Source organism: Enoplosus armatus, chromosome 13, assembly GCF_043641665.1.
Source record: "Enoplosus armatus isolate fEnoArm2 chromosome 13, fEnoArm2.hap1, whole genome shotgun sequence".
Taxonomy (NCBI): domain Eukaryota; kingdom Metazoa; phylum Chordata; class Actinopteri; order Centrarchiformes; family Enoplosidae; genus Enoplosus; species Enoplosus armatus.
In genome coordinates, this window is record NC_092192.1 from 14,889,680 (window position 1) to 14,906,066 (window position 16,387).

At 39.8% G+C, this 16,387-nt stretch overlaps 1 protein-coding gene across 4 annotated transcripts; it reads right to left on the reverse strand.

Moving 5' to 3' along the window:
* Nucleotides 1-4,230: 4,230 nt before the first annotated feature.
* On the reverse strand, nt 4,231-13,662 carry il13ra2 (interleukin 13 receptor, alpha 2). 4 transcript variants are annotated; one of them, XM_070917278.1, is made up of 10 exons: nt 13,368-13,662; nt 12,830-12,981; nt 12,290-12,446; nt 12,063-12,183; nt 11,466-11,650; nt 11,118-11,272; nt 10,122-10,269; nt 6,218-6,223; nt 6,018-6,123; nt 4,231-5,920 (listed from the first exon to the last, which is right to left on the reverse strand). In XM_070917278.1, the coding sequence occupies exons 1-10, from the start codon at nt 13,456-13,458 to the stop codon at nt 5,833-5,835; spliced, it is 1,209 nt and encodes a 402-aa protein (XP_070773379.1). In that variant the 5' UTR covers nt 13,459-13,662; the 3' UTR covers nt 4,231-5,832. The 4 variants fall into 4 exon arrangements, with proteins under 4 accessions (XP_070773379.1, XP_070773378.1, XP_070773377.1 ...); XM_070917277.1 differs by lacking the exon at nt 6,218-6,223 and having other exon boundaries at nt 6,018-6,126; nt 10,122-10,248; XM_070917276.1 differs by lacking the exon at nt 6,218-6,223 and having other exon boundaries at nt 6,018-6,126.
* Nucleotides 13,663-16,387: the final 2,725 nt, after the last annotated feature.

Genomic DNA, 16,387 nt, shown 5'->3' on the forward strand with positions numbered 1-16,387 from the left:
TTTTGGGAGTTTTAGGAGTGTGAATTATTGTTGCAAACAGCTGTTTTCAGTAATACGACATGGCATTCTGCAGCTTATCTGTCACTCTGACACCAGGGGGTCACAAACCGACCTCTGACAGAGTTTTAAGAGGGGACGCATCAGGGATGCCCCCCCACCCCACCCAACCCTTTTTTGGACCAAACACCAATGAGACAAAAATACAAAACACTTTCATTATCCAGAGCACACATTCCTCAGAGGAAGCCACTGCAGGCTATTTAAAGAGACACCACCAGGTTGCTGGCTTTCAGCTAATTGATGTGTGAAACATGAAACATTTTATTGCAAACCATTTTGAGGTTACATTTTACAACTTGCGAGGTGATTTGTACATTTCATGTAATTATCCGGGACAACACTGCCACATTATTTGCTTGTTATGGATAAATGTGCTCACAGGCTGAAATTCAAATTGCAGCAACCGTTTATTGTGAAACAAGACAAAAAAAGTATCTTTCTTTACCTTTTAGTTTGCAAATTATGAGGTAGCTGTAGGTAGTTTATTTTGTCCAAATGTGCTAATGAGAGGCAAGTTTAAAAAGATCTATACTGTTTCCCGGGGTGTTTTGAGTAAAACAGAAGGCACTGCCACACCTGAGCAGCCTGGTGTGAAGTCTCCCTGTACACACTTTCTTTACTCCCACAGAGTTCAAACTGCAACAGCTGGTTAAAGAATCTCTGGAAAGGGAACGTCTGCAAACAAACAATTTGCGCAGCTGCAGCAGCATGAAAACTCCCCAGCTGTGGACAATGTTCACACCCGAATCAACAGCTCCAAGGGGGGAAAGAAATACCCAAATCACTGTGCCATGTGAGCCTGATACTTTGCTCCTGTGAGAAGTGTAATGTGGTGTGTTGAGTGTGTGAGGTGCCAGGCCAGTGGTTGTCTTATAATAGCAGTGACCTCTCGGGAATCTTTGAAAAGTGACTTATGATTTACACGACAGGCTGGCGGAGAGGGCACACATCATACAGCTTCTAACGCATGACACGCTACTTTCTTGTCCCACATGTAAAGCATGCTGTCTGTAGTTACACATTAGCGGGGAACACACAATGAAAAATGTGCTGACAGTGAGGGGACTTGACACACTGAACAAGTGGAACATTGACTCAGGACATTTAAACATTTGATTCGACTGTAGAATAATAAGTGCACTCACAGTATACCAGTTGATCCACAGAATGTGCAAATGTATTTCCCAGAGCAAGTTTTCTTTGCTTCTGTTTGGCAGAAGAGGGTTTTGAATTATGCACTCCCTGGGTTTGGTGTTGTAAAGGTCAAATGTCAGGATACCAGCAGGTCTTCATTTTCAGCACTCCACCTACACACTTACTGCTCGCCTTGCATTAATACAACTGCACAGTGAAGAGGAATATGCACTTAAAGAAAATGTCTCACCAAAGGCATTGTTCATGTTTTACGATAAATCTAAATGATCTCCCCTGACTAGTGGCCAAACATGATAATATCTGCTGTGGTGAGGCTGTGAGAGCCATCAAAGTCCAAGAGGGCCAAAGCTGAAGGTGTGATTCTTTCTCTCAAGCAGTGACATGTTTAACTACTAAGTGCTGATCCAAAATCAATTTTGATGCAGTTTGGCATGTTTATCTAGTGAATCTTTCTCTATGCTCTATGAAAATCAAGGGTGGAACGAGAGAGTGGAAAGAGAAAAAGATCGTTTTATCTGAATCGTTTAGTTTCTGTTTGTTGTTTTTGTTAAGATTGGAAGGAAAACTCAAGTATGGCTGATATTAAGAGAGTTCTGAGAAGAAGGGGCACAAGAAAAGCACCAGACTTCAGTAAGACTGACCTGAAACCAGTCCAAATTGGTTGTAATTATCAATATTAAATGTATATTGTAAAATATTGATTTAACACATTTTTAAAAGAGAATCATTTTGCAGCCGAGGATGATTCTGTCCCTCTGTACCTGCTGCTACATGCTCTCATCTCTGAATAGTTTGAACATGACCACAGGATTCCGAGGATTAGCACAACTGTCACTGTATGTCAGCTTTGGAAACAAAACCAAAGCAAATCCTTTGATCCAGCAGTTAGGACAGACAACACATTTAGTCACATTTGACTGTAAATCTCAAAGCAGTGAATTGCATTTGTGGTGACGATAATGTTGCCTTTGAAGAGTAGCCCAGCCCCTGGGTGCAGTAACCAGCCAGGCCCTGCACTCTTTCACTCGGCAGGGACAGATTCCAGTTACTGAGCCTGGGGGACAGAGACAAAGATGGGCTCTGACACCTTTGTGCCTGAGGAGGGAAATTATTGTTTTAAGTCATACGATTATGCACAGATGTACTGAAAATGCAAGAAAAATATAAATGCAAACCTGAAGTTGTCCAGCTCCTCCTCAGCAGTGGACGTCCTCTGCAGATAAATGGACTGAAACAACTAACACCTGGGCTATACATTACCCCCCAACCAATCCTCTATCAAGCTTGGCTCCACCAAAATTACATATTAACCCGAAAAGTTACTCACTTCTTCTCCACTATCACGCTTGTGAAGCCCTGCATTCCGCTGGGTCCCATTAAACCCAAATACAACAGTCAAATCACTTGGATAACTTTTCTGTGCCTCCTCAGAATAATTCTATCATTCAGTGCGCTTCATTATCCTCTGTTTTGTCATGCAGCAAGGGTGCTTCATTTGGAGTGATTAATCAAGAACTCCGTCTTGTTTACCAGTAAGCCAAATTAAGTAAACAAGAAGAGACACAACTACCCACACCCACACACACACACACACACACACACACACACACACACACACACACATGCACATGTATATGGGACAGGTATTAACATGGCAACCTGGTGTGGGAAGCAGTCAGCTGCCTAGCTGACCTTGTGGATATCAATGAATGTTGGATCAAGCTCTAAAAAACAGAGCCAGATGGTTACTTTCCCAACATGAAGGAAAATATCATGCAGTGGAAATTTAATGTCCGCTTGCACTACAGATTGATTTGTTTCGTGAGATCTATATGAAGTGTCCACAGAACAGGGTAGTCTGTGTTTTAATTAAGGGCAAAGGACTTAAAGAGTAGAAAAGTACCTGCACACTGATTCAGAGTATTGATAACGATTTAAGTCAACTCTGGTCTTCCTCAGGAAAATACCCACACATAAAGGTAATGAGAGATAACAAGATGACTAGTGGCATCAGCACCACTTAATCACATTCACGTGTGACAGAACATCCAATGAAAAATATTAATATGTGTAGTTTAAGTTTAATTCAAATATATTTAATTTTTAATCTGTAGGTCACAAGAGAATCCAGTGATAATATCAAAAGCACTTTTTTCATTTATAAATGTGGTGGGTGTTATAGATTATCTGGACACTAGAGGGCAACAAGAGCTATAATAAGAACAAAGTGTCACCTATCTCTAGCTATACATACACTCAAAAGCAGGTTATATACACAAGTAAATGAGGTAAACATCACAACAGATTATTTTTCTTTGCAGTCTGAGGAGAGGCAGGAGTTCAGCAAGTTCATTTGATATTACCAGTTTCAGCCGGTTTACCTGAAATAGTACAATGTTAACTGAGGTAGACGCTTTCATTAAGTCACTGTATCTACTTAGTATTCGTTAATAAACAGTCTTTCAATGATTTACAGTACGCTTTATTTGAAATAGGCTATAAAATGAAACAGAAAAAGAACAAAACAAACATTGCTGATATTCAGTGGCTTGTTTGATGTTTGGTTAAAACAACCTATGAACACATGTAAAATGTCACCCATAAAATACTGAGGTGAACTACACCATACACCCAAAAATCCCATTAAACTGTATACTGTGTGCAATACATTCTTACATTATCTTTCCAAAAAAGGCAGTATAACAGTAAATATATAATCAATCAATCAATCAATCAATCGATCAAAAAAGAGAGGTCATGGTTCAAAACCCCTACACTCTACTCAGAAACACCTTGGAAACACTTTACAATAAGGGTACATTAATTAACATTAATTAATGCAGTAATAAGCATTAACTAAGAGTTAATTAACAGTTAACTAATGTGTCTAGTAATCATTTACTAATGGTATTCATGTTAACTAAAGTATTTATTTATATATGATTTTAACATTTATAAAGATTCTATTAACAATAGTTAATATAGTGACTTTACAACTTTATAGCAACTGTTAATAAATGTTTCTTGTTAACCTGTATTACGGGTTTACATGTTAATTAATTTACTAACTAAAATTAGTAAATGGTTGATAAAAATAGTAATTAACATGTTTGCCATGAAGTTGACAGCTAAGCCATTTCATTGAGAGAAAGTTCTTATAAATGTTTATTTAAGGGTAATGATTGTTCACTAACTGGTCCATCCTCTAACTTGTGACTTATTTTTGGTAAAGGTTGAGACCAGTGGACACACTCCATGTAGAGGTTTGCTTGTTCCTTTATCTTAGTGTAGACGTTCCTTAACTTCCAGCCTAACCTACAAATGATTGTGCATGTTATATAAGCATTACTTAATGATAATTTTTGCCTTAACTCCTGAGATATACAGTACATTTATAAAAACAAACAGTTTTCCCTTAATGAAATGGCTTAGCTGTGAACTTCATGACATACATGTTAATTCATATCTTTATCAACCATTTACTAATATCATTCAATAACTTAATTAACATGCAAACTCTTGGTTAATGTTAAAAAACATACAGTACAGTAAGAGAACAAAATAGCTCCCACAGGATATGAGAAACATGATAGCTGCATGTGATATATTCATTTTCTGCAATTCAGCTCACGTTTATGCTCCTTATGAAATCTGTATTTCTATAGTTACAGACAGGTAGTCCGGTATCTGGATGTATTGTAGCTTTTTATATGATGCATAGAGCTTGTAAAAAAAGTAATGACAATATCTGACCAACCATTTAATACAACATAATGTAAGTCAAAGGGAAAGTGGGGCACATTTGGAGTAAAATCTTATGTAATCAAGGCATTTTGGCATATTTTGCAGAAACATTGTGTTGCAGTCATGGTAAGTTATAATGTAAACTCTTCAAGACAAGCCTCTTAACCCTGTAAAATCTCACTCAGTTGCATTATAAATTCTGTAGGTGATGAAAGACTTCACTGGTTTGAAGTGTGCAATAAAGACATACACAAAACCATTTCACATGTACTATCCCTGTATACTGTATTTAGACATCATAGTAAAACCTTGTTGTCTGAGTTAACTGGCAAGATTTGAGGCAAAAACAATTGAACAAAAACAGAATTCAATAAAAAGTGTAATTTCTCCACAACATGCAGAAAACACGTGCAAGCTGAATCAACTGGCAAGAGATATGGCAAATAGTAAAAAATCAAAAACAAATTCCCAAAGAAAATCTCTGCTGACTAAATCAGCTGGCAAGTGTCGTAGCAAAAAGTAAACAACCAACCAAAACACAATCATAAAGAGTGACCCTTTCCTCCTTAATGTAACATTTCCAGTTAATTTGACATCTAGGAATAGTTCATATAAATTCAAGCATATGTATAAAAATGTAAATATAAAGGCAAGTAAATAACCCACTGTAACCTTCAGCCTAATATGTAATGTCTTCAGTAATGTATTAGCAGTGGTTACAATCTCAGGTGATGACCATGTGGCATCTTTGAGTACTTCATTGTGTGATTTTCCATCAGAGACCCTGACAAATAAGAGAGGGGGAGTGCAACAATAAAACATTTGTCAGATGTGCTCTTTGAGAGCAATGAAGGTGCAGCTTTTCTTGCCTTGTTAGGCCTCCACCACCATAGGAACTGAGTTTTTGGCAAACATGGTGGTGAGCAGAGAGTCTGGCTTCTTCACTTGTCTTGATCTACTCCTACAATGGAAGCACAGTTTGGAGTGAGCTCACCTTTACATTTCATTGCATATCTCAGTGTGTGTGCATACTATGCTATACGTGTGTCTTTACTCACACTTTGAGCAATGCTCCAACACACAGCGACAGCACCAGTGCGGCAATGATGGCAACAGCGATATACACATAGACAGGTACCATGTCCCATTCTGGTTTGGGTGCGACTTCTTTCTTTTCCAAAACAAAAGAAAATACAAACATATGGGATCAGTTTATTTACATATCCCATCTATCAATGAACCGTACAAACAACTCAACTAAAATCTGCATAAACAACAATACATCAGTGTGAATACAATGTCCAACTGATCCATATTTGGACATTTTATACATTTTATAGATAGGGTAATTTGGACACATTTTTGTTGTGTGTAAATGTTAAAAATCCTTATGAGGATAAAGTGCTGACTTTCAGAGTTCAGTTTAAGATAACACCCCTGTTACTGTCCTCTTTCAAAAAGTTAAGGGGACTATGCATGTACAGACCCAATGTGGATGTACAGTGCATCCGGAAAGTATTCACAGCGCTTCACTTTTTCCACATTTTGTTATGTTGCAGCCTTATACCAAAATGGATTAAATTCATTTTTTTCCTCAAAATTCTACACACAACACCCCATAATGACAACGTGAAAAAAGTTTTGAGATTTTTGCAAATTTATTAAAAATAAAAAACCTGAGAAATCACATGTACATAAGTATTCACAGCCTTTGCTCAATACTTTGTTGATGCACCTTTGGCAGCAATTACAGCCTCAAGTCTTTTTGAATATGATGCCACAAGCTTGGCACACCTATCTTTGGGCAGTTTCACCCATTCCTCTTTGCAGCACCTCTCAAGCTCCATCAGGTTGGATGGGAAGCGTCGGTGCACAGCCATTTTCAGATCTCTCCAGAGATGTTCAATCGGATTCAAGTCTGGGCTCTGGCTGGGCCACTCAAGGACATTCACAGAGTTGTCCTGAAGCCACTCCTTTGATATCTTGGCTGTGTGCTTAGGGTCGTTGTCCTGCTGAAAGATAAACCGTCGCCCCAGTCTGAGGTCAAGAGCGCTCTGGAGCAGGTTTTCATCCAGGATGTCTCTGTACTTTGCTGCATTCATCTTTCCCTCTATCCTGACTAGTCTCCCAGTTCCTGCCGCTGAAAAACATCCCCACAGCATGATGCTGCCACCACCATGCTTCACTGTAGGGATGGTATTGGCCTGGTGATGAGCGGTGCCTGGTTTCCTCCAAACGTGACGCCTGGCATTCACACCAAAGAGTTCAATCTTTGTCTCATCAGACCAGAGAATTTTGTTTCTCATGGTCTGAGAGTCCTTCAGGTGCCTTTTGGCAAACTCCAGGCGGGCTGCTATGTGCCTTTTACTAAGGAGTGGCTTCCGTCTGGCCACTCTACCATACAGGCCTGATTGGTGGATTGCTGCAGAGATGGTTGTCCTTCTGGAAGGTTCTCCTCTCTCCACAGAGGAACTCTGGAGCTCTGACAGAGTGACCATCGGGTTCTTGGTCACCTCCCTGACTAAGGCCCTTCTCCCCCGATTACTCAGTTTAGATGGCCGGCCAGCTCTAGGAAGAGTCCTGGTGGTTCCGAACTTCTTCCACTTACGGATGATGGAGGCCACTGTGCTCATTGGGACCTTCAAAGCAGCAGAAATTTTTCTGTAACCTTCCCCAGATTTGTGCCTCAAGACAATCCTGTCTCGGAGGTCTACAGACAATTCCTTTGACTTCATGCTTGGTTTGTGCTCTGACATGCACTGTCAACTGTGGGACCTTATATAGACAGGTGTGTGCCTTTCCAAATCATGTCCAGTCAACTGAATTTACCACAGGTGGACTCCAATTAAGCTGCAGAAACATCTCAAGGATGATCAGTGGAAACAGGATGCACCTGAGCTCAATTTTGAGCTTCATGGCAAAGGCTGTGAATACTTATGTACATGTGATTTCTTAGTTTTTTATTTTTAATAAATTTGCAAAAATTTCAAAAAAACTTTTTTCACATTGTCATTATGGGGTGTTGTGTGTAGAATTTTGAGGAAAAAAATTAATTTAATCCATTTTGGAATAAGGGTGTAACATAACAAAATGTGGAAAAAGTGAAGCGCCGTGAATACTTTCCGGATGCACTGTACATATGTGGACGTGGATGTTTTGAGTGAGATCCTTGACGTAAGATTTCATAAAAATATTAGCAAGAAGAACATTAAAGAATTAAAGTCCCTAAGCGTGTTGAGTGTGCATAGTACTGGAAACCAGTCTTCCCCAGTTCAGAGCTAAAGTTTAGGGTTAACCTATCCAATGTCATGGTTGTGCACTTTGAACTCAACCAAGTATGTTAAATATGTCAGCAACTGAGATGGCATAGTCTTTAAATTACGATTCGACTTTCGACTGAAAAGGTGCTGTCTTGAGTATAATGAATCAAATGGCACCGGGTTGTTTTTGTGCAAGATATTCAACTTGAATCTTGTAGCATTTTCTATCTAACCAAAATGTTGAAGTTCCTGGGGGTTGTCAAAAGCAGACTGCGACTTGGAGAATGGCCTGATTTGCAGTAGAGCTGATGGAATACAAGATGGTATCGTCAGCATAAAAATGGACATTGCAATAAAATAAGTAAAGAAAAGGGGGCCTAAAATTGATCCTTGTGGGACACCATTATGAACCATCTTAAGTGCAATGAAGCACAGCACAGAGTTTAATCAAAACCTTTATTCTGTGAAAACATTGTGATGCTTCAAAGCAGAATTACATTTCCTAAGAACTGGTAGAAATAGGAATTTTAACAAGAATTAAGTCAGGAAAGTGTCATTAAACTGGCAAGAGACTTGGCAAATACTAAATCATTAAATAATACCCAGTAAGTTATTTCAGTATTGGTGGTCATCCAAAAGGAGGCTGATTTGAGAAAGACTGGAGACAGGAACAAGGAACCTAGTCTTTCCTCCCACTTTTTGTGCAATGTGTATACAGACTGTTGCCTTCAAGTAGCCATAAAGTATATAAAGTACAGTGCACACAGCAAAATACAGCTGGCAGCCTCGTCATATTTTGCTGTGAGCATCATAAATCCTACATCATAATTGTCCATAACTACAGTTATGTACCTCAAGTGACTAAAATGTCCTTTTAAGAAAAAAAATCTATCATTAGGTAAAGGAGAAAAAAATAAATAATATCTGCCCATTTTTCCCCACAAGTCAGTGACAATTAAACTGCACTCGTCCTTGTTGTGGTTAACAAGAAGTACTGTAGCAGTAGATAGTCAGGATGAGTCACTACTGGTGCAACAAAGATGTTATTATCTCCTGTGCCATCAAGGCATCTCAGTCACTGTGCCACCTTAAATAACTCCAGTAACTGTACCATTAGTTCAGGTTGTATTCGTACACATTTGTAACCCAAACTTTCTCAAACTGTCTCTTGTTTGAAGCTCAACATTTTTGGTGCATTTTTTGCTTTTACTTTTACTAAGCCACTGACAATTATCATCACATCTTCATGTTGATCAGAATGTTGCCAATACACTCTGAAGCCTAAATAGAAGATGATTCTGAATCCTTCCCTCCAAAGGACCAGACCATGACAACATCTGTGGCTGTAAAAACACAAGGACCAAAAAAAAGAGGACATATTACAAAGTTATCATATGTTCGTTTTTGGGTTTCATTAAAGGACCATGATGTTTTAATACTGTCTAATAGACATAAATTAGATACTGAAATACATAACATTAGATTTCCACAAAATGTCATTCATTGTCTGTGACTATTTGATGATGACATCAGGGTCTTCCAGCTGGGATCCACAAAGTTAATGTGACTGATGTGTGAGGACTTTAAACAAGAAAGTTGCTTAACAGCTTAGTCTGTAAGTCCTTCTCCCACTAAAAACACACACTTTGAATAGATCCTTTAAGAATTTAAACCCATGATTTCATAAAAACTCAAGTAAATGTTTTCTATGGCTGTAACACATCACTACATAACAAAGAGATTGATGTATGATTGATTGAACACTGAAAATCTTTTAAGTTTTCCGCAATAAGCTTATTTGTCACCATAAATATATTTTCTTTGTAAAGGCTAGTATTACATGGTGACAAGTTAATACTGGTGTTTTTAGTGCAATGTTGTAGTAAATTGAAACATCATTACCTGGGTGGCATGTCAGACGACTCCATTCGCTCCAAAAGCTTTTGTCTGCACAATACTTGTGCAATTTAGACCGGACCCTGAAGCAGTGTCTCTCATTGTCGTGGATGGAGGGCAGAGTTAGGCTCATCTGTTTGGTTAAAATATGCTCCTGTCAATAATAAAAATAAGAAGGGAAATTATCTAAATATAATGTGAGTTAGAGTTAGCGCTCTAGCCTAATGTCTGGCTTAAAGCTGCATTAATCAACAGTTTTTCTATTGTAAGAGTGAATCAAATGACTCTTTGTAATGTGAAAGGGGGCAGTTAAAGTGACAAACCCAAACTGATAAATCATTACCTGCCCAGCACCAACCCAGATAATTTTCCCAGGAGTCAATGGCCAAATCAGAGTGTGAGATCACATTCTGATAATATGGTGACTTTCCAAGATATTCAAAATGTCAACAGTGTTTTGTTTCTTCAGTAGTCTGCTGTTATCAACACTGGCAAGCTTGAGTTTGGTGTTGACGCATCATTTGTGTAATACTTAATTATTTACTCGCGTTGATAAGTAGAGTCGTGATAAATCATTTCAGGGAATGAAGCGAATGACTGGCAAGCAGATGACGTAATGACACACATTTCCACACACGGAAATTCTGTGAATGTTCTCGCCTATAATCAAATGCAAACGTAAAAATTAAGATGCACATGTTTAATCACGATGTAAGTTGATGTACTTGCAAGATTCTTGCAATGTTTGGGTTGTATCCACATGTTTGAACTCACTTATTGTAAGTCACTTAGGATAAAAGCATCAGCATGATGCTCTTGCAGTTTTAAGTTTTGAAGCTGTATAGCTTATCAATTGACTCTTCCCTGTATACTTATATGACTCTCACAGCAGCCTAATCCAATTTTCTACAGGTGGCTCTGCAATGCTTTCATCTCTCTTGCATATTTGGAAGCCCATTCAAAACAAACAAAGGTAAGATTTAGATGTCAGGTAATCAATACCAATGCAATTTTTCCATCAGGTGCCTCTTGATTGTATTCCACTTCCCATTCTAGGCAATGTCCAGGAACCCTGCCAGCAGGACGGTCCCAGTGCAGTTTCAGCTGCGTGTCTGGACCTGTTTGCAGATGCAGCTTCTCTGTGGTCTCAGGCTTCACTGCATAAATATTAAATAAGGAAGAGCAGATTACACATTGTGAGAAGAAGCTGAGAGGAACACTTGGTGAGATAACAGTGGAGCAAGTAAAGTCCCCGAACATGGGGTCAAAGCATGAGGGCAATAATCACTTCCCCCTCACTGAGTTTGCATGTTAAGGCTGTACTACTCTAGAGGGCAAACATTCATGTACCGTGGTTTTGGATTTGCAGGGAGATGTACGTTGGTTTCAGGGGCCCTTCAGGAGAGGAGCCATTTACACAGAAGTTGATATCAATGAAATCAGGGAGAGGTATGCCAGTGAAGTTGCAGCCGCTCCTGACTCCGCTGGAAATTAGGTACTTCGGGCATTCCTCTGCCTGTTCCAGTTCCTTGTGCCTGCGGAAGACAGAGACCAAATAACCCATTGCTTAGATGGGTGCTATCTATTCATCCAGACAGCTTTATTGAGAGTTGGTGGGGCTTTAGGATGTTTACTTTATGTTTACCATCACCTCAGTTCTTCAGGGGTCAATGGCCTGTTTGTTTTGTGGTACTCAGTAGCATTTAAACTCGACATTAGAAATATTCAACAACAGAAAGAAATCATTAAACAATTATTCAAGATCATCAACAGTTCCCAGTGTGTTTACATTTGCTTGTTTGTCATTAGGATTCATCCTCTGGGGATCTTGAATATCTGGGAAATCAAGGGAATCCATCGAATAGATAATTTGTTCTGGACCAAAGTGGTGAACTAACTGATTACCGCTGATGTGGCTAAAAACTGTTTGATGGGCATATAACATACCAGAAATATAGACTTTGGTGTGAGTTGGCAGGCGTCTTTGGGCTTCTTCTCCAATTGCACTCCATGTACTTCATGTTATGGTACACACAGGCAAAATCCTGGACTTCGGTACCCACAACACCTGGCGGTAGAAAGGTGAAAAAAAACAATCAATGTCAATTCACACATTTTTCCAAATATCTCATTTTGATGTTTTTACTATCATCTATAAAACCTTTAGGACTGACCTGTGCTGGGGGGTCTCTGGACCAGTTCAGTGTAGCCCGCGCTCTTGATCATAGTGCCATTGGTGCAGGGTCCACTCAGCAAGGTGTACACTCTCACTCTGACATCTTTCATCAGATCAAACTGGGCGCTGTATGTCCTCCTAGTCGTCCTGATAGCCTGCCAATACAGAAACACAACCTTGATACTGTCTGGGAAAACTGACACCGTGCATCCCTGTATGCTTCTACTCAAAGCTGATTATTGGTGGCAGTCAGTCCTGCACTTTATTAACACATGACAATGAGACTGGGCTGGGCTGTGCAAAAATGTTCATTTGTTCATTTTCATTGCAGCACCTGCTGATATTTTCATGATTCCAAGCAGGGCAAAGAATAAATCTGGTACAGTTACTACAGAACTAGTCTCCTTATCTAAACCAGTGACTCCACACTGTAAAGTTCCATAATGAAAGGGAGGCAGCAGAGAAGCAGCTGAGATGACAAACATAATCTCAAAATTGTAAGAATTATTAAGATTTGAATAAAATGGTAAGCACTTACGCTCCAACTGTCCCTGTATGTGTCGAAGTACTCCAGCTGATACAGCTTTGGGCACTCTGTCATATCAGTCAAGCTGGCTGAGGGGCTCCATGTAATCTCCAGATGTCCAAGATGACCAGGGTCTAATATCCCAAGGTCCACAGGAGGATCCACTGCAAGAGAAAAGGATATTGTGTGTGTATGCAGCAAAAAGCCTTTTTTCAGTAAGAATGTTAATGTTCAATCTTCTCTCATCAGGTGAAACAACATACAGTATAATCATCTCAGCAACTCAAGTTGTTTGTAATATTTCCACAACATTTATAAGGAAAAGGAGGCATTGATATTCGGACAAGTTACACCTCGCTCTTTGGAAACGTTTGCAAAGAGTCGCACCTATATTGACAACCATCCCATGTCTCTGCAGAACAATTTACTCATTGTACGCCCCATTAAATTCATATTATTTTGTCGTCACTAAAAGGAAATGATCCAAGGACAAAAAAGTGTGGCCTGCTACGGATATATTCATAATTGATAAATATAAATCTGGACGAACCTGTAAGTCCATTGCAGTGCATGATGTCCCTCCAGGTTATCAAGAGCAGCATCAGTGCCGCTTGATGAGTCAGCCAGGATTTACTCGCCATCAGTGTAAGTTGTAAAAAATAGATAGTAATAGTGTTTACTGCTGTGAGTGAGCTCACTTTAAATCAATTTCGGATCGAATTAGTTTAACAGGATAATAATAATTAATTAATTTATTAGTTTTAGCATGACAAAAAATTAAAACATCACAAAAAACACCCCAAATAACCAAATGAGGCTGTCAGACCTTATAGAGACGAATGGGTCGCTTACTTGAGTGTGAGTGAGCGTTTTCTTTCTGAGGCGGAGAGAGAGGCAGAGAGAGAGAGGGAGAGAGAGAGAGAGAGAGAGAGAGAGAGAGAGAGAGAGAGAGAGAGGGGCAGAGAGAGAGAGAGAGAGAGAGAGAGAGAGAGAGAGGCAGAGAGCGAGAGAGAGAGAGAGAGAGGCAGAGAGAGAGAGAGAGAGAGAGAGAGAGAGAGAGAGAGAGAGGCAGAGAGAGAGAGAGAGAGAGAGAGAGAGAGTCCGTTGCTATTTGAGAAAACAGTTTCTCTCCATTTGCACCTTTAAGCTTACTCTTTTCATTTCATGTTGGAATTTGTCCTCACACTTGGCCACATTAATGCCTCTTTGTAGTCGGAGCTGTATGGCATACAAACACAAAGATCATGTTTCAAAATCGTGAGAAAACATTGCCTTTTCTCAAATTCAACAAATAGAAACCTAAAAGTATTATTAAATGTAAGAACACTTGCTGAAACAACGCACGCGTCTAACCCAGTGGTGGAACTGATTTAAAACTTCAAACCACAAGAGGTCAGTGAAGCGAAGCTTTTGTGTTAGATTACTCTTTTAAAAATCTGCCTTTTCATCGTTTTCCCAAAATTAGGAAAGTCCATGTCATGATTAATTCCCACTGTTGTCGTGGGAGCAGCATAAAATGCTTTGTTTGATACATATACTGTAAGTCAGCATCTGGTGTTGACTCTATTAGTCAGCACCTGGCAGTGTATGTTTTTATTAACCGCTCCCTGACAACTAGTCATAGCAGAAATAAAGGCATGGTCCCTCACAAAAGCTTCAGTGGTGGAAAGTAACTAAGTACATTTACTGAGATATTTGTACTTTACTTCTACTTCTAGTCTACACTGCACTTCACAACATTTCAGAGGGAAATTTGTACTTTTTACTCCATTACATTTATTTGACAGCTTTAGTTACAAGTTACTGTTCAGATTAAGAGTATTAATACAAAATATAATCAGCAGATAAATTATGATGTATAGCAGTATATCAATTTCTTAAAATTAGCCCCACATTTAAAGTGATACATACACATGAATGCATCAATAATTATAATCCAATAATATAATGTATATTATTCTGAAATGGACCATTCTGCATAATGACTGCTTTTACTTTTGATAGTTTTGTAATTCTGCAAAAATAAATTTAACGTTTGCTTAAAATCACCTGGCCACCTGAAGGAATTATTTAGAATAAACTTGTTAGCGTCTCTCGCCCTCACACTCCGCCCCCTGTATACGGCAGCATAAAAGATAGCGCTGGCCACCACAGACTGGTAGAACATCTGCTGTATCCTGTTACAGACGTTGAAGCCTCTGTGCCTCCGCAGTAAGTAGAGCCGGCTCTGGCCCTTCTTGTAGAGAAGGCCTCTGTGTTGCCAGCCCACTCAAGCCTGTCGTCCAGGTGCACTCCAAGGTATTTATAGGAGTGAACCACCTCGACGTCCTCCCCTCGATGGGTACAGGGATCAGAGGAGGCGGAAGTCCACTATCAGCTGCTTCGGCAACACCCAAACAAGTCATCCACCAGGCCTCTGTATTCGCCCTCCTGTTGTCCACTGACACACCCTACGTACGGTCTCTGGTTTTACCACCTAAATGTAATATGCGTATAAAGCATCATATAAATCAGCGCTGACAGGATAAATCAAGTGTTTGATCATTGGTTTGAATTCTGACAGTTACCTTGTTGGTGTCTTTAAAGCTTACTTTTGAGACAGTGTTTGGTTTTGATTGTAATGTAATGAGTATGCTACAATAACAGGCTGCTGATGTGTATGTGAAGGTTTGACTGGACTGAAAAGTATCGACATAGTGTTGTCTATGGTGATATACAGTATGTGGGTGTAGTCGAGCATGAAGATAACTAGCGCCACATTTCAGGTTATTAGCAGCAACTGGAACCCAGTTAGGCAACACAGACATGGTGGGTATGGTTCAGTGGCAGCTAACTGGAAGGCGACAGGCAAACAAATCCAAACGGACAGAGGCAGGAAAGAACTCATTCTACAGATGCACACAGGTAACAGGCAGGTAAAAGGACAGTACAGGACAGGCTAATCCAAGAGGCACACATCACTCAGATCCATAGAACCAGTCATGCAGGCGTTGAATACAGGAAAAGCTCACAGGACTGCTCGGGAAGGCTGCCAGGAGATACAACACAAAAGGAGTCAGAAGAAACAGTTTGAGCTGCAGACACAGGTGAAACTACAGCTCAGAAGCTGGTGAGACTAGTAGAACAGCTTGGCTGGTGGCAGGAGAGATAGGGATCAGATTGGGAGGGAAAGCTTGGAGGCTGGAAACAGGTACAATGTCTTAGGAATAAACGGAAGGTCTGAAGCTTCACTTAAACCAAGAGGAAACCTGAAGTCAGGATGATGAGGCTAAAAAGAGGCTGAATGCCAAAGGAATGGGCTTGGAGGAGGAACTATAACACTGAAGCTGAGAATGAAGAGGAATTGACTGGAGCGATAAGGTGGACAGACGGACAGAGGCTCAGAAAAGACAATGGCTGATTACAGAGAGCGGGTGTTCACCGGGAATCCCTGCCAAAATCAACTTCCCTTTCCCTGGAAAAAAAAAATACCTGCAGAAATCCAGGATTTTTAGCATGTGTGCTTGTGTGTCTGTGTCTGCCTGTGTGTTCAAGTACTGAAGTACTGAAATTATGTTTCTTATCACTCTA